The sequence below is a fragment of the Bubalus bubalis genome, chromosome 12 (genome assembly GCF_019923935.1).
Source record: "Bubalus bubalis isolate 160015118507 breed Murrah chromosome 12, NDDB_SH_1, whole genome shotgun sequence".
Classification (NCBI taxonomy): Eukaryota; Metazoa; Chordata; class Mammalia; order Artiodactyla; family Bovidae; genus Bubalus; species Bubalus bubalis.
In genome coordinates this window covers 97,218,818-97,236,722 of record NC_059168.1, presented here as the reverse complement: position 1 = coordinate 97,236,722, position 17,905 = coordinate 97,218,818, and the positions used below count along the sequence as shown (strand labels likewise).

Below are 17,905 nucleotides of genomic sequence, written 5' to 3'. Positions count from 1 at the left end.
AAGACATTCCAAGATCATACAGGTAACAGGTCGTACAACTAAGACGCATACTCCAGTCTGTTGGAGTCCACGCAACCACAGCTTCTCAGCCTGCTGTCCTCTAAGGCATTCATGCAAAAACTCAGGGGCTGTGGGGGACTGTGGGGGGCCAGCAGAAAATCCAGTCACTTAACTTAAATGCACTCACTTAAATGCAAATGTATACATGTGTCTATTTATCTAAGGGCAGGTTCATAGGTGATACGTCAGATTCTCAACAAAAAAACAAAAAAACCCATGATTCAAAAAGGGTTGAGAACTTCTGGCTTTACGATGAACTCCCTGGGGCCAAGGCACAGGCCTGGCCCATAACAGACCCCTAGGGAATTCAGCCCAGCTCTTGCATCCCAGCCATTCCATAAACAAAGGCTAAGGGACGCAGGCCCCATGGAGGAGCAGCCACGTCCTCCAGGGCTGACCAGAGCACTGGCTCTGATTTGGCCACAGGGAGCCTCAGATTCCCCAACAACCTCCTTCCAATCAGCTAATCTTTCTTTTTCCCCGCCCTGGCCAAAACATGCTTGAATGCCTACTAGACACAGACACTGTGCTAAGAGCTCTACCTAGATCATCTCATTTAATGTTTGAAACAACTGTGCAAAGTGAGTACTACTATGATTTTCATTTGCAGATAAGCAAACAGGCTCAGAGAGGTAAGTGACCCGCTTGCCTTTAGTTGGAGTCTGATGAGCAGCCTGGGTGACACACATGAAAGTCGGCCAGGAGGGGATGGATACCAATCAGTTCATCTCAGGGAAAGCAGCTCTGGTGGCTGACAGCCTGGCCATGGGCCAGTTTTCAAGCCAAAGCTGGTACCAGGGCTGCGCCTAGGAACCACTCTCTAAGCGGCTCACAGGCCGGCAGGAAGACCCTCTCTCAGAGTATCCTGTTTGGGAAAAGGCAGCTTTACTTCTGGCTTGCTTCACCCGCTTGGTCCGAGCTGGACACGACACAACTGTTTGCAGAACAAGCCGCACTGCCCTTTGCCAAGCTGACCTGGCCTCCGCGTGCAAAGCAGATTACATCAGAGCCCCCAGTGGCCCTCCTCCGGGAGCACTGTGGCTGATCAGAGGTGGGACTCGGCTGGCTTCCAAATAGTTTTGCTAAGGAAACTATGAATCCCCTGATAGTGTGTACACATCTGGTTGTTTTTAAAAGACTAAGCTCAGTTGAAAAGGAAAAGATTTTGAAAATAAAGAGTAAAAAAAAAAACAAAAACACACAAAAACACAAAAGGCTTCAGAATTTCTCTTTTCAAAACAAACGATGTACAGTCCCTACCGCAGATGTAGCTAGGCCTTCCGTAGTTCCTACTGTATCTCATAAAACAACGGTAATGCGAACTCCAGGCCTGATCAGCTGACTACAAGCTGGTGCCTCCCTGAGGGCTCCTGCTGTGCTCGGGGTGGTAGCCAGCTGAGGCTGGAGAGGCTGAATAATGGTGATGCATAGCACCCGGCATTTCCGAGAGGAATGGCCCAGCTGGAGGGAAGGCCCAAAGGGATCCCAGGCCCAACACTCCGGGCTCCAGTCACGTACTCTGTGCAACCTCTAGGCCACTGTCCTCATTTGAAACCAGAAAAACAGAACAAAGAGGAAAGGCTGTCAACAGTCCCATTTGGAGGTTTGGTCTACTCAAGGGGGTCTTGCAGGGTATTTTCTACCGAAGATCATGTTCTCGCAGGTCTGTCTGAGCAATCAGAAGCCCGCGCCCCCAACCCCCCCGGCTCAGTTGGTCCAAGTCCCTGATAACATTCCTTTAGGTGGGGATGCAGCTTCATACCTGGAGCAAAGCTTCTGAGTGAGCCTCGCAGGTCTGTAGTAGTAGCATGGGTGGGGCCAGTGACCAGGTCATCAGGAACTCAGAGAAATTCAATTCGAGGAGCATTTATTGAGCACCTCATTCTTTCACTCTACACATACTTACTGAAAACAGCTGACACTGGGTAAGGTGGTAGGGGAAGCAGAGATGAACAAGACAAACACATTCCTGCCCTCATGGAGCCCACAGAGTGGCAAGGAAGATGGAGACTAAAGAGCTACACAAAGTGCGGCCAGACGGGGAAAGGGCCACACGGAGACGCAGAGGAGCAATGAGGGGACGTGTGGTGGGGAGCCCTTACACCGGCTGGGGTTCACGGAAGACTCCTGGAGACGGTGACATTCTGGCTGAGATCAGATTAGGAGCTGAACAGAGAGAACAGCACGAATGGGGGCCTCATGGGACTGAGACGTGATGCAGCAGGAAAGAGGGGGGAGGCCAGGAAGGCCGAAGCCCAGAGTAGAGGGGAGGGATGAGATGAGGTCGGAGGGGAGGACAGAAGCCAGACCCCCATGCAGGACCTTGCAGGGGACATTAAGGATGCCCGGAGAACCTTAGCTTCAGTGGAACTGGAAGCCACTGAAATGATTTAGATACAGACAAGATGTGTTCAATCCCATCTGTTGTGTGAAAAAGGACTGTGACGGCACAAGCAGGGGTGAAGGTGGGGGGTTCAGGAAGAGGGCTTTGGACTGGGGCCGGTGCCTGGGAGTGAAGCCTGGCGGGGCTCCCAGCCTACGGGGGACAACAGATTACTATCTGCACGCGCACGTGCATGGGGTGTTCTTACCTGGTTAAACCTCCGGGTAAAGGCCACGACGTTGGGGGCGAGACTATGTTTCTCCTTCTTACTCCATCCACAGCTGGCTAGTTCCTAGGAAGCACAGAGTCAATTTCAAACAGTGATTCCAGTGAGGATGCAAATACAGACGGGCATCTACCTGGAAGGTGGGCCCAGAGGTGGGGAAGGGCTGAAACCTTGGCCATCTGTGCCCTCCCAGGGTGGAGGAGAGTCTCCTCCTCCTCTGGAGAAAGGGGCTGGGTCCACAGGTAGAGGGGCATCCTGGGACCCCCAGAGGCGAGGGTGAGAAGCAGGTTACTTATCTCCACAACCCCAGCCACATCTCTCGGGACTTCTGTGCCCAAATTATTCTCAACCCGACAAGGCCACTCTGCCAGCTCCCTGGGACTAGAAGTCCCTTCTTACTGCAGACTGTCTAATAGAGGGTATAATATTATAATAAGCAGGATTCACCACCCCCTCCCAGGGCTAACTTAAAATTTGGCTGAAGATTCTCATTGGCCCAGGGACATCGTCCATTCCTGGAATCAGGGAACATCCCAGGCCAAGCCCATTGCTATCAGAGAATCTTTTGGATGACCTTGGATTCCTTCCTGTAGCTGGCCTCTCCTATCTCTCACACAAGCAAAGAGGGGCAGGAGGAGAGGTGCCCTTAATATCTTTTTCAGGAGCCTTGTCTCTTTTTTCCTAGCAGGTTTAGCATTATAATTTGAAGAATCAAACGACCTAAATATTACCTATCAGTGAGGCTGGTACCAAGAACCCCCTCTATGTGTGGGCAGGGGACAGGAAGCCTCACTTTTTATCTCACAGAATTCTCACCATATCAGTTTTAATAAAGAAGAAGAGGGCTCAGTACTACTCATCCTCCTGAATGAATGCTCTGAAAATCACTCAGTCGTGTCCGACTCTTTGCAACCCCATGGACTATACAGTCTATGGAATTCTCCAGGCCAGCATACTGGAGTGGGTAGCCATTCACCATTCTCTTCTGCAGGGGATCTTTCCAACCCAGGAATCTAATAGGAGTCTCTTGCATTGCAGGTGGATTCTTTGTCAGCTGAGCCACCAAGGAAGCCCAAGAATACCGGAGTGGGTAACCTATCCCTTCTCCAACAGCTCTTCCCAACCCAGAGATCAAACCCAGGTCTCCTGCATTACAGGAGGATTCTTTACCAGCTGAGCTACCAGGGAAGTCCATTAATTTGGTAGCTGTTCCCTTCTCCAGGGAATCTTCCCAACCCAGGGATCGAACCCAGGTCTCCCGCATTGTGGACAGATTCTTTACCAGTTGAGCCACCAGGGAAACCCAAGAAAACTGGAGTGAGTAGCCTATCCCTTCTCCAGAGGATCTTCCCAACCCAGGAATCTAACCAGAGTCTCCTGCATTGCAGGTGGATTCTTTGCCAGCTGAGCTACTAGGGAAGCCTTGGCCCCCCTTCTGTTCCCTTTCTTTTCACAAGTAGGCATGAGTCTGAGCCGCAGAGTTTACCTCTGTTTACTATGATTCTCCTTGCTCTGAAATGTATATCTGGGTTTCTTTCCAAATGTATACTTGACCCACCTCTGCGCCACTGGGCCCTCCCACCACCCACTTTAGAACACACGCTTCCATCAGTCTGCAGATGTGCATCACTGCCCTTTTGAAGTATAGTTGTGAAGGCAAGGGCTTCTCTCCCACGTGGACCCTAAAGCCAGCTCTGAAATGTATGGATTATAATCTGATAGAAAAGAGAATTTGTAAAACTGATGTTCAAGGACTGATTGTTGCCCAATTGCTGGTGACAGTTCCCCTCTTTGTTTTTTCCTGAATTCTTTAATAAACAGCAGAAGTTATATACATATCCATAGGAGGGGGGTGCATGTTTGTAAGTGCTCGTTTAATTCAGTGCTTGGGTCGTATTTTCACACTGTGTAGGGAGGCATTCTCAAAGGGAGCAGTGTGGACCTGACAGACAGACCGAGGTCAGAGTGTGCCCTCCACATATCAGCTGCATTCTAAGAACCTCAATTTTCTCATCTTGAAATGGGTATGATGATATATTTACCCACGAAGCTCTTGAGAACAGGTAAGTGAGCTTAAAGCACACACAGGGCACCTGGTATGCAGCAATTACTTGATAAAGGTCACCCCACTCCTCTTCCCAGAGTCGGCCACGTGCTGTCAGACATGACTTTAACTCCAAACACTCCCTTCTTTATTCCACATGTGCTCTCACTGCTCTCAATTACTAACAAAAATCTATCATTATTTCTTTTTCATTTTGCTGATGTCATGCAGGCAGGAACCAAAGCCGGTACTTAATACATCTGCCCCAAATTTGCTTGATTTGAACATTCCTAAGAACTTGATTTAAAAACTGAATGCAGGGACTTCCCTGGTGGTCCCATGGCTAAGACCCTGTGCTCCCAATGCAGGGGGTCTGAGTTCAATCCCTCCTTGGTCAGGGAACTAGATCCCACATGCCACAACTAAGACCCAGTGTGGCCAAATAAATAAATAATTTTAAAAATAAAAAAATAAATAAAAACTATGTGCAATTCTTGGACCCTTTCACGCTACAAGACATGTCACATTCAGAATTCAAACCTCAACAGGGCAAAACACTATGTTTGAGTGATCCCTTGATAAAAGAGAGAGAGTCCTTTCTTTGCTGCGAATCCCAACCCTGTCACTCTTTTCCTTGGGGACCACTTTCCTGGCATCAGTTTCATCGAGACGGAGGAAGAGAAGGATGCTGAGACTAACTCTACAGAACTCTGGTGGAGACCAAGAGAGACAAAGCCCGACAAAGGAGGGGACATGCAGGGCACAGGCCTGGCTCACAGCGGATTCATCTGGGGAATGCACAGGGCATGAGCCTTCCTCACTGCTGAAATCTCCCAAAACTGGTGCAGAGAGATTTATCAAGATGTCAAACGAAATAAGACCATTCTAACTGCACTAAAACAAGTCCTGGGCCCAGCCTCTTTGGCACTATTCCTCTTCTGTGTTTGGCCTTATTGGAATACAAGAGATTCCATCTGTGTGAAGCGGGTTTGGAAAATGTGAAGTAATAGAGCAACACTCTTCCAGTCACTAATGCCTAAAAAAGGTCTACGCTATGGAACTGATTTGCGCATAATTCAGTTAAAATTGACCAGAGGAGATGGGGCTGGTTCTGGAAGAGAGACGAGGGGCTGGGCTGAGGCTAGTAAGGCCCTTGTAGCCTGCATGCTGGAGAGCCAGGCTGCTGTCCCCGGGCCGCGTGGGGCTCTGCTCTTGCCCAGGCTGCCCCTGGTTCTGAGCTGTCTGCCAAGGTCCACTGGACATGAAAGGACAGGAAGAACCCGGTCAGTCCTCCCAGCCTCCTGTAGCAGCTCTCCTCCATCATGCAGCTGTTGCCCTGGGTTTATCAGGGAGAAACTTTCTGCCACTAAATAAGCTGCCTCCTCTCCCTTCCTCGGGCTTCAGTGGAAGGCAGGTCCTGTCTTCATAGGCCCCATCTTCTGGGCTCTGGCTCCCTTGCCCTCCCTGCTCAGAGCTCTTGCTCTGATGCCTTTTCTGGTACCTGTATCTTCAAACCTCTTCCTCTCCAATTTCTTTCCTGCTAGCATTTTAAGACGCTTAACATAAGCCTCTCCGGCAAATAATACTGATGGTTGACAGTAATAACCAAGGCCGTCTTCTCCAGGCCTCCGGCTCCTCCAGCTTTCACTCGCTCTTTTTTCCCTTTTCAGGCACATCTATCGAAAGCGTTCCTGGCCACCTCTTTCTTGATCCCCTGGCAGGGGAACCCCTCTGTTTTCCACTCTCTGTCCTCGCCCCTCAGCTCTGCATTCTTCTGGTTGTCTTCTCGTCTCTTGAGCCACCCCCGCCCCTAATTCCGAGTGGTTTTTCAGTTGCTTTATTCTTTTCTGACCCATGTCCCCCAAGTAATGAAAGTATTAGTCACTCAGTCATGGGGTTGACTCTCTGCAACCCCATGATCTGTAGCCCAGCAGGCTCCTCTGTCCAAGGAATTCTCCAGACAAAAATACCGGAGCGGGTTGCCATTTCCTTCTCCAGGGGATCTTCCCGACTCAGGGATTGAACCCAGGTTTCCTGAATTGCAGGCAGATTCTTTACCATCTGAGTCACCAGGGAAGCTCCCCATGTTTCCCAAGCCCCACATAAACCTGTCCAGGGTCACCTTCCAGGAAGGTGTCTGCATCCCTTCCAGGAAGATCACACTTCCCCATGGCTTCCAGCACACGCCCGTGTCCAGCCCAAGTTTCTCTTCTGACTCCAGACCAGTAGAGTCAGCCCCCTCCTGGCCACACCTTCCTTGGCCTCCCACAAACACCCTAAAATCAGAAGGCCCAGAACCAAAAGGGTGTCTGATCAGCTGCCTTAAATAAAGAACACCTAAAGACAAGAGAATCATTTAGACGTTCAATCAAACAAAGGACAGTGTTTATAACAAGAATGTCCATGGAAAAAATCCCTAGCCAGTGTAAAAACAATTTTGTCTTAATATCTCCATCTGTTAAGCATTCCCGGGTGAGAACAAGAGTCAACACTGGTCTCCGCTCACCCTGGAAGCTTCTCTGGCCACCAGCTTTGTGCTTAGGGTTTTAGGAGTCAGATGCCCTGAGGTGGCCTGAGAGAGGCCTGACCAGACTGTGTCTGGGGTCAGTGAGGTAAGGCCCTGGAAGAGGCGATCTGGGAAAGGGGACAAAATTCTCCCAGAAGACCACCACAGGATCTAAGCCACTGAGCCACAGGCAGCCACACAAGGCCCTTTCATGCATGAACTAATTCTATCTACAATCTTCTCCAAATTACATTCCTAAAACATGCCCACATGGAAAATGTACCACCTCAAGGGAAGGTCACTAAATCTGACCTCAGGGACCACCATCAGGGGCACCAGCCAGTGACACCACATTACCATCTTGCTCAATGGCGATCTTTTCCCCTTCTTCCTCCCTCCATGCTTCTCCCCACTCCTCCCATCCTGCCCTCTGGAACAATCTTCAGAAGAACCGGCGGGACAGTCATGCACTAGTCAAAGGAGTTTTAGAAACACCCCAGGGAGTGGGTGACCCACTGAGGTAGTGGGGGGAGACAGCACCAGTTTGTGGGTTGGCAGTGGGGGTCTAAGGAACAAGGCATTTCAGAGCTCTCATACCTCACTGCTGGGAATGCAAAATGGTAGAGCCATTTGGGAGGGCAGTTTGGTAGTTTCTTTTAAAAAAAAAAAAAAATTTTTTTTTGTGTGTGTGTGCCAAGTCTTAGTTGGAGCATGCAGGATCTTGAGTTTCAGCATGCAAACTCTTCATTGCAGGATGTGGGATCTAGTTCCCTGACCACAGATGGAACCCAGGCCCCCTGCATTAGGAACACAGAGTCTTACTCACTGGTCCATCAGGGAAGTTCCTGGCAGTTTCTTTTTCATTTTAAGCATATATTTAGCAAATGACCCAGCAATCTCACTAAAGCAAACATCTGTCCACACACAAAAGAAACATGTGCACGTTTATCTCAATTTCCTCAAACTGAAAACAACCCAGATTTCTATCAGGTGGTGAAGGGGAAAACAAATTGTGATCCACTGTTATAATCAACCACTACTCAGCGATGAAATGTATGAACTACTGATACAGACATCAGCACAGAAGAATGTCAAAAACTATGCTAAGTGAAAGGGACCAAACAGAAAAATATTACAGGGTTCCTCTTCTGCGGCATGAGGAAGGTGAGAGCTGCTCTGCCAGTGGCACGGGGCGCGGGGCACAGAGAAGCGTTGACGGGCTGGGTGAGCGCCACCCTGGGTCCTGGCGGCTCCGTGAGAGAGCGGTGGTCCTGCCTACTGCATCCGCAGTTCCACTTTCTGCAGTTTCAGTTACCTGCAGATCCGAACATATTAAATGGAAAATTCCAGAGATAAACAATTCACACGTTTTAAACCGTGCACCGTTCTGAAGGGTGATGACATCTCATGCCCTCCAGCTCTGCTCGGCTCAGGACATGAATCATCCTTTGGCCCACCGTGTCCTGCCCGTTTATTAGTCACTGAGCAGCGGGCTCAGTTATTAGATTGATTGTCGTGGTGTTGCAGGGTTTGTGTTCAAGTAACCCTCATACTTAATAACGGCCCAGGGATCTTCCTGTTGGTCCAGTAAGACTCTGAGCTTGCACATCGATCCCTGGCCAGGGAACTTAGATTTCACATGCCACGTGGTGCAACCAAAAAAGGGAAAAGAAAAAAAAAAAATAAATAATGGCCCCAAAGCACAGGAGGAGTGATGCTGGCAATTGGGATACACCAAAAAGAAGCTGTAAAGTGCTTCTTATTTAAATGAAAAAGTGAAAGTTCTTGACTTAATAAAGATAGAAAAAAATGCACTAAGGTTGCTAAGATCTACAGTAAGAACAAATCTAGCTGTGGAATTGTGAAGGAGAAAGAAGAAATTCAGGCTAGTTTTGCTGTCGCCCTTCAAACTACAAAAGATATGGCCACAGTGCACGGTAAGCGCTTAACTAAGATGGAAAAGACAGTCAATCTATACAAGATTTTGAGAGACACCACATTCACCTCACTTTTAGTACGGCATCTTGTTATAATGGTTCTATTTATTACTGGTTATTGCTATTAATCTCCTACTGTGCCTAATTTATAAATTAACCTTTATCATAGTATGTATGTAGCATAGGGAAAAAACATAGTCCATGTGATCTTTGAACAACACAAGTTTGAACTGCACAGGTCTACTCTGACACAGATTTTTTCAATAAGTAATAGAGTAGTACATGATCTGCAGTTGGTTGAATCTTCAGATTCAGAATCTTGGATATGGAGGAACCAGGTATTAGGTTGCTCAGTTGCTCAGGCGCATTCAACTCTTTGCAACCGAATGGACTGTAATCTGCCAGGCTCCTCGGTCCATGGAATTTTCCAGGCAAGAATACTAGAGTGGGTAGCCATTTCCTTCTCCAGGGGATCGTCCCGACTCAGGGATCAAACCCAAGTCTCCTGCATTGGCAGGCAGATTCTTTACCACTGAGCCACCTGGGAAGCTCTTAACTAGTATATGTACATTTAAATAGTATGTATTTAAAATGTTTACATATTATATATTTTAATAGTTGCACACATTTAAATATTTTATTTTTTCTCCAATATTAGACAATGGATGGATAGAGAATCTATGGGTCCTTGACGTGAGGCATATTCTCTCCTGAATGGCGCTGGGTCATTAGAAAAGGAACGCAACACTGGCATGCCACCGGGCTTGGCCCCAAATGACATCTGCATGTCTACATTTACACAGCCACAAAAATGGATGCTGCCTGTTGGTTTGCAACTTTTAAAGTCAACCTAAGGAAGGACGGAAGGACTTGGTGCAGCTGCAAAATGTCAGAATGTTAATTTAATTGACTTGACGATGTAAACATAGCTGACAGAGGTGGTCAGTGGAGACGAAAAGGAGAAGCATAGGAAGTGAGCAGTCAACGGACACTATATAAAGCTGATGAAACAAGAAACAGAGGTTTCAGCGCACCAAATAAAGTTCCAAAATTAAGCAGGGGAAGAGAATCCTCTGGGGAGAGGACTAGGGTAAAAGATCAAAGCCTGGCTTTATAAGTTCTTCTCTACTATCAGAATATCAAGAAATGACGACTCTGAAACAAACTTTAATAGGTGACATGTTACAATATTATACACTGTAAACTTTCTAAAATAAAATTTTAACAGTTGAGTAAACACTCAAATTAAAAATTTTTATAAACTCATAACCTGCTGATAACCGGTCAGGGTCAACATCTATGACATAAATGCGTCAACATAAACAACAGATAGTTTTCACATGACCTGTACCTTCTGAAGGAGTGTGCCTACCAAATCACGACCATCTGGACCTTCAGGAAGCATGTCTGTCCTACAGGAAATGGTAGAGCTTTACCCAAATGAAGCCCAGAGGAGAGAGCTGCTAACTGGGGCAGCGGGAAGGTTCCACCAATGGGGCTCCTGCCTTGCTGCCTTAAATCCTCACTGGGACAAAATCAGCTGCGATGAAAAATGGAAGGAAGAGAAAAGGGGACGAGGAAAGGCCAAAGGAGGCAAGGATGGAAGAAAGGAAGGAAAGGAGAAGAGAAAGGGAGGGATGAGGGCAGAGCGGAGGGAAGAAGGGAGGGCGGGGGAGCCAACTGAGCAGCAGGCCCCGTGCTGGAAGCAGCTCTAGGACCAAAGCTGAGGCCTCGAGGAGCTAGCTTAGTGTGTGGCCAGTGCGGGAGACAGACATGGACCCAAATCGCCACGACTCAAGACAATAAAGGGCGACAGCGCTTTCCTGCTTTGTTTCTGAAGGCTGAAGCCCTAAAAGCCTTTCCTAGAGTGGAGTCTCCTGAGTGACGTCAGCAGAGAGAGAGAGAGGCATCTTTAGCTCTTTCTTGGGAGAAGGAGCGGGAGAAGAGGGAGAAAGAAGGGGAAGGAGGGTGACAAGAAAGGATGAAGAAGGAGGAGAAAGAGAAGAGGAAGAGACAACAGTAACTGACGGTCTATGAAACGCATCTACACTCATCTGATATCAGAGTTAAAGGACTAGCAATGGACCAAACAAAACAGCAAAGGATGAAACAAACATGCTCTTGTTTTCTATGTTCCATGGGAGGGAAGAGAGATGAGAAATCTGTGGTAAGTCAGATGATGATAAATCCTTTGAAAAAATTGTTAACCAGGATGAAGGAATGGAATGCTGGAGCAGATGCCTTGGGACACCTGGCCGGTAAGCCAGCTGGAGTGGAGACTGTGAACGAGGTCGGCAGCAAGCCCCGGAGGATCCGGGAGAGGGTTCCAGGCTGAGAGTTCCAGGAAGGAAGCACGCGTGTGAAGACCCTGGAAGCTCTGACAGTGCAAGGTGGGCATTGAGGCTGGAGCTGCTGGAGCCTGGGGAGATGGGAGGAGACGGGGTGGGAAGGAAGGGGGTGGAGGCCTGGAGGGCAGGTAGAGACTGGCGTTGACTCTGAGTGGGACGGAAGGACGGCGGAGGGCCCGAGCAGAGCAGCCCCAAGCCTCACGTGGCGCGCGGGGTGGGTTTTACCCACGAGGTGGTGGCGCAGTGGACCCAACCTCCCCGTCAGGGGCTCCTGTGCTGTGCTACAGTCTAGCCTCATACACAGGCAACATCCTTTTCTCGTGTGAGAGCAAGTCACTTTAGCAATATGAATCAAGCACCTGCTGGGGGCTGTGTGCGAAGAAAAGGAGGAGGCTGGCCGGGGAGGAAGGCACACGAGGGCCTCTGCAGGGCTCAGAAGCCCTGGCCAGACAGACCACAGAGTAAGGAAGAGTTGCCAGGGACAAACGGGTGCCTTCTGCGGAACCGGGGTGCATATTTAGGGCAGAGGTCACTGACTGAATAGAAGGAATCTGCTTTTTCAGCTTCTATGCATTTCGATAGAGCCACACGTCCACAGTCACTACTGTTTCGTCAAGTCCTCAGACTACCGTCTGCTGAGCAAACATGTAGACTGAGGGTCGTGAAGATGATGCAAACCTTTCCAGCCCCAGGGCTGTGCAGCTCGGCACAATTGGAACCAGCTGTCCAGGCAGGGCAGCGGCCAAGTTGCAGCCCTGTGGACCGCCTCCAGTCCATGTGACGGGGAAAGGGCCCCGTGAGCAGAGCGCGGAGAGCCGCCCGCAGCACAGCCGCCCGGATCCCGGGCCGGTCACGAGGCCCACGGGGCCGCACGTTCACTTTCCACCCTCACCCTGGGGACTGTGCTCAACCCCCTTTCTCCGTAGTCTTGGGAAATATTTTTTCCAAATAACATCATTCAGATGTTCTCTTTTTAAAAAGAGTACACTTGGGCTTTTTTTGATCAGGGACCTAGCACGTGTTCACTGCAGAAAACTTAAACAACACAGAAAGCCCAGAGAAGAGACCTTAAGTCACCTATCAGCCTAACACCCAGAGAAACCAGAATTCACATTCAGTTAATAGTAATGGCAGAAACAACAACAGCTAACTTCACTGAACGCTTACTAAGGGTCAGGCACCATGTCAAGCGTTTTACGTACATGTATCCATTGCTCACTGAATTCTCACAACAACCCTGCAGATGGGTACTGTGACTGCCCCATTTTGCAGATGGAAGAAATGAAAGTTTAGTTAGAGGAGTTAAGCAGTTTGCTGAGATCCACTTATGTGGTCGATATGAGCGCCAAGATTCAAACCTGAGTCTGCAGGTCTCAGGAGCCTGACCTCCTTGGCATCAGAGGGTGTCTGTGTCCAGAACAGGGACCCCTGCCCAATCCCAGGGCAGGAGGAGGAGGAGGGCTGCACACGGGCACACACACTCACCCTCTCGATGAAACTCACACTGTAGGTGCGGTTCCGTCCTTCCTACATGCTCTCATGTCTGCCCCACTCTCCGTTCATAGGATTCCTCATACACACAGGACATCTCCTAAAAACAATTCATCGTATTTGTGTCCCTTTGTTTTTCCTAGCTCTAGGAGGAAATTTCAGTCTGTCATTTAATTCTCCTTCGGTTTTCTGCAATAGTTGGTTCGCTGCTCACTGTTTTCACTGCAATTTAAATCTGGTAATCACGTTCGCCACCACCACCGCCCACCACCCCCGGCCCCCCGCACAATTCAACCCTTCTTCATCTGGATCTCTGCAAACTGCAGTTGTCCACGACACTACCAGGAACACGAGATGAAATTTCTGGGAGTACCTGCTTCATGGCGAGGGCAGGCTCTGACCTAGCCCTCGCACTGCCTTCTATTTTTTGGCCAACTCAAACTTTTCTATGTCTGGTGAGTATGCTAAACACCACGTCGGAAACTGGAAAAGTGAACTCAGAAGTTCCAGGGCCATGTGATTTTACCAGTGGGTCTGATCAGACTTCATCATTAGATGTTTAAGTAATACCTAATTCTTATGCTAAATAATTTATTCCAGAGCACAAAAGGTGATGGAAATAAGCCCCAAACCTGAACACCTAAGGAATCAGAACAAGTGGGGGAAAAAAAACCATGCTACATGGCCTGGTGGGTTTGTCTGAAAAAACGCAGGGCACTTGCCTGGTGGTGGAGTGAATAGGAATCTGCTGCCAAAGCAGGGGGCACAGGTGCCAACTCTGGTCGGGGAAGATTCCACATGCCTCGGAACAGCTAATGAGCCAGCCACAACTCCTGAAGCCCGCGCCCTAGAGCCTGTGCCCCGCAACGAGAGAAGCCCCCACTTGCCACAACTAGAGAAAACCCATGTGCAGCAACGAAGACCCAGCGCAGCCAAATAAATAAATAAATAATTTTAAAATGTAAGGATAAGCTATATATTATGAAAACTATTAACATAATAATAGCATGCTGCTAAGTCGCTTCAGTCGTGTCCGACCCCGTGCGACCCCATAGATGGCAGCCCCCCAGGCTCCCCCGTCCCTGGGATCCTCCAGGCAAGAACACTGGAGTGGGTCGCCATTTCCTTCTCCAACGCATGAAAGTGAAAAAATAAAGTGAAGTCGCTCAGTTGTGTCCGACTCCTAGCGACCCCATGGACTGCAGCCCGCCAGGCCCCTCCGTCCATGGGATTTTCCAGGCAAGAGTACCGGAGTGGGTAAATCAAAGAAGGAAGAGGGTCACTTTCCTCTCAGATACTGAAAAGTAACTAGCAAAATGCAACATTTGATGGGATTTCTAAAAAGAAAAATAGAACTTGGAAGCTTAGTAATATCTATGTCAAACCAACAGCCATGGGCATGTAACATAGGAGAGGAGAGCCGCAGCAGTGGTGCGCAGCGTCTCTGGAGCTGGGCACCAGCTTCCCGGAAGACGGTTTTCCCACAGCCTCAGTGGAGAGATGATCTGGGGACAATTCAAGCACGTGACATCTATTGTGCGGTGTATTTCTACTATTATTACATCAGCTCCACCTCGGATCAACAGGCATGAGATCCCGGAGGCTGGGGACCCCTACACACAGGACTCGGAATTACAGATACAAACAACAGGTGGTGCGGCCTTTCTCTACGAGGTTCCTTATCCGAACTGCACAACACAGAAAATGATGTGAGTGACTTTCTTAACCCTCCTGAGGCTAGGACACTTGCATACACAGTGGACCTTCAGGCACGAGGCTTAACTCTCTCGTGGACCCCTGGTTGAAAAAGGCCTATACCCCAGTGCTGGCCAATAGCAATATAGTGCAAGCCATGTGTTTTAAATTTTTTAATAGCCATGTTTAAAAAAAGAATAAAAAAGGTGAAATTACTTTCAACTGTTTTATTTAACTCAACATATCAAAATATTATCTTTTCAACCTGTAATCAATATAAAATACACAAAATTGTTCATGAGATAGGTTACATTCTTTTGTACTAAGTCTCTGAAATCACTTACAGAACACCTCAGTTTGGACCAGCCACATGTCAAGGGTCCAATAGCCACATGTGGCCACCGTCTTGGACAACAGAGCTCTAACCAAGGTACAAAGGCAAGACCCTGAAGTATGAGAAAGAATTACCGAACTGGAGAGGTCAGGCAGGACAACCAAAGATAAGCCCAGAAGCCCCATCAGCAGGGCTGGGGCCGGCAGGGAGCCAAGGCAGTCAGTCGAGGACCAGGGAGGAAAGTTAGCCTGGGGAAAGCAGGAAGACAGACCAGGCGAGGCACCCACTCATGACTGATCTCACGTAACGGGTTCTTCGTGACCCTGCTGCTGAAGCTCTGTCCCCACCTCCACTCCCCTGCCCCACAAAGGGAGGTGAGCTTGTCACCGCACTAATAGAGGAGGGCAATCAAGCAGATGGAAAGAAATACATTCAAAAAAGATGGAGAAAGACATGTGCCATTCACATTGTGATTTCACGTTTTCACGGAGACTTCCTAACCCAGGAATCCTGGGTTCTGATCTCAGCTGTGCCCTGAGCGCCCTCTGAGACTTTGGGCCAGTCCTTCCCAGTTAAGGGGGCCCAGCGTCCCATCTATAAAATACAGTGGGCCCTCCACGGTCCTTAAGGTCCTCCCAGCTCTCCTATTCTACGAGCCTGCGAGGAGCAGAGGTCACACGTGTAGCTTAATACAAAAACACAATTAAGTAATACCTGCCCCTGGAGACTGCGTGACGGCAGCAGTTTTCTTTCCCAGTGTTTTGAGAGGCGCGGAGAGGCTGAGCCTGAGACACAGTCAGGAAGGGGCGGGGGCTTTGGGGCACCGCGCTGCTCCTAAGGGACAGCCCGGGGAGGCAGGAGACAGGAACCAGATCGGGGGAGGAAGGTAGGGGCAGACGAATGGAGAAAACACAACTGAGGTTCCTGAAAGAGGGACGGGAAGGGAAAGGAGGGGAGGGGAGAAGGAAGGAGGAGAGGAACGGAGGAGAGGGGAGGAAGAAGGAAAGAAAAGGGGAGAAAAGAGAGAAGAAAGAAATGCATCCAAAGGTGTTCGAGGTTGAATCCAGTGGACTGGGACCAGGGAGGGGAGAGGGCGCCCTGGTGGAGCAGAGCAGGGAGGGAGGGGTGTGGGGAGTCCCGAAGGGGCAGCCTGCTGTCCAGGGCGTGGGAGAGGAGCTCGGAGAGAGAAGCGGTGGCCACTCACGTGGCGCGCCCCACAGGCTCTCGGTGTCCCCAACAACAGAGGCCTCTGAAGGTCTGAACGTCAGGAGCAGACACGACCGGCTGGTCATAGGCCAAAGAGACAGCACTGGCCACCCTACACCGGGGGCCCGTTCGGGGAGGCTGAGACCCACACCGTGTGCCCCTCAGCACACCAGCCAGGAGGAGAGCACAGTAGGAGGGCAGGGAGACCACCAACCGCCAGCCCCACGGCTCCAGCTCCTTCTGCGAGGTGAGCAGACAAACCAGTCCTGTCCCCAGGCTGCAAATAACAATAATGATGAGAATAAAATAGCAGCAGCAGCAGCTAACAGCTTACTTACTACAGGCCAGGCAAGGCTAAACACTATTCTTACATTGCATCCTTTAATCTGTTAACAATGGCATCTACCAGGAAGAGCTATTATTTGCCCCCAGTTTACACACAAGTAAAATTGAGATTCAGGGAGGATAGGTCACTTGCTTAAGGTCCCACAGCAAATAAATGGCAAAACTGGGATTCAAACTCAGGTTTGTGTGACTCTAAAACCTAATCTCTTAACCACTGTGCTTGCAGCCTGGTCAAGCATTATTGCCATGATTTTTCACCAACATCTTGAATAACACTGTGCCTGCCAGGTGGATGGCACTGTAGGGGTTAAGAGTGAACAAAAGGGTGAAGGAAGAGAGCCGCAAGGCACTGCGTGTCTCCCACACCTCAGGCACTAAACAACGTGCAGCTACTCTATTGTGCTCAAGTCTCAAAGCCAGACCGCGAAGTAGATTTTACTATTCCAGTTTTACAGATGACAAAACTGAGGCTCACAGAGATGAAGTCATTCATGCAAGTTTATCCAGGTGGTAAATGGCAGACACCACAGCCTGGGCTTTTAATACAGAAAGGCCCCAGAGGTTGGCTTGAGGTATGAGGTAAGGTAACCAGACAGCGGGCCTAGGAGTGGACGACTTCACTCAGAAAAGGCTGACCTCGCCAGGGGGTGGGGGTGGGGAGGTAGCTGTAGAAAACGTGAGGCTGGAGGTTGCACAGGGGCTCCAGGCTGTCCCACCCTAAGGACATCCCCTGACCCCCGCGCCGTGTATCAGGCCTGACTTCCGCTGGAGCTGCAGGAGGGGGCCACACGGTGTCTCCAGTCATCAAAGTCACCGTTTCATTTAATGTAGCACACTGAGCCTCCTCTCCCACCTCCCAGGAACTCGCTTTTTGATAGTGAGCACCGTGAAGCCCCCGCACAGAGCAGGATTTCTGGAAACAACAAGAAACTCCTGATAGACTCCAGTGGTGGTTCCGCAGCAGGATCCACCACAGGAGTGAGGCGGGTTTGACGTGGGAGTGGTCTGATGGCAACCAGAGACGGCCAGTGCATGGGGACTGGGAGCAACGGCTCTTTCAGAGAAGCTGTTTCCTCTCCTGAGAAGCTGAAACAAGAACCGCTTTTCACACGTTTGATCTATATGAGGATACTTGCTGGAATTAGAAGTGTGAGGAAGCCTTTCGCACTCTGGAGCCAACAGCCTCTGAGGTGTGAAACCACCTTTTGTAGGACAGGGAGTAAGGCCATGGCTTCCTTCGATCCCCGCCTCGGGCCTGGCTGCCCCTCAACTCTTGTCTGCAGCCCCATCTCACCAGGAACACTGACCGGGTAGTCTCCACCAGGGCCTC

At 49.6% G+C, this 17,905-nt stretch overlaps 1 protein-coding gene across 13 annotated transcripts in view; it reads right to left on the bottom strand.

The window, feature by feature from the left end:
- Positions 1-17,905, bottom strand: part of RALGPS1 (Ral GEF with PH domain and SH3 binding motif 1) — a 295,395-nt gene that overhangs the window by 196,130 nt on the left and 81,360 nt on the right. For all 13 annotated transcript variants that reach the window (XM_044926350.2, XM_044926347.2, XM_025262369.3 and 10 more), the window contains one exon: positions 2,652-2,735. In XM_044926350.2, the coding sequence (XP_044782285.1) occupies positions 2,652-2,735 (84 nt within the window). The remainder of the gene's footprint in view (positions 1-2,651; positions 2,736-17,905) is intronic.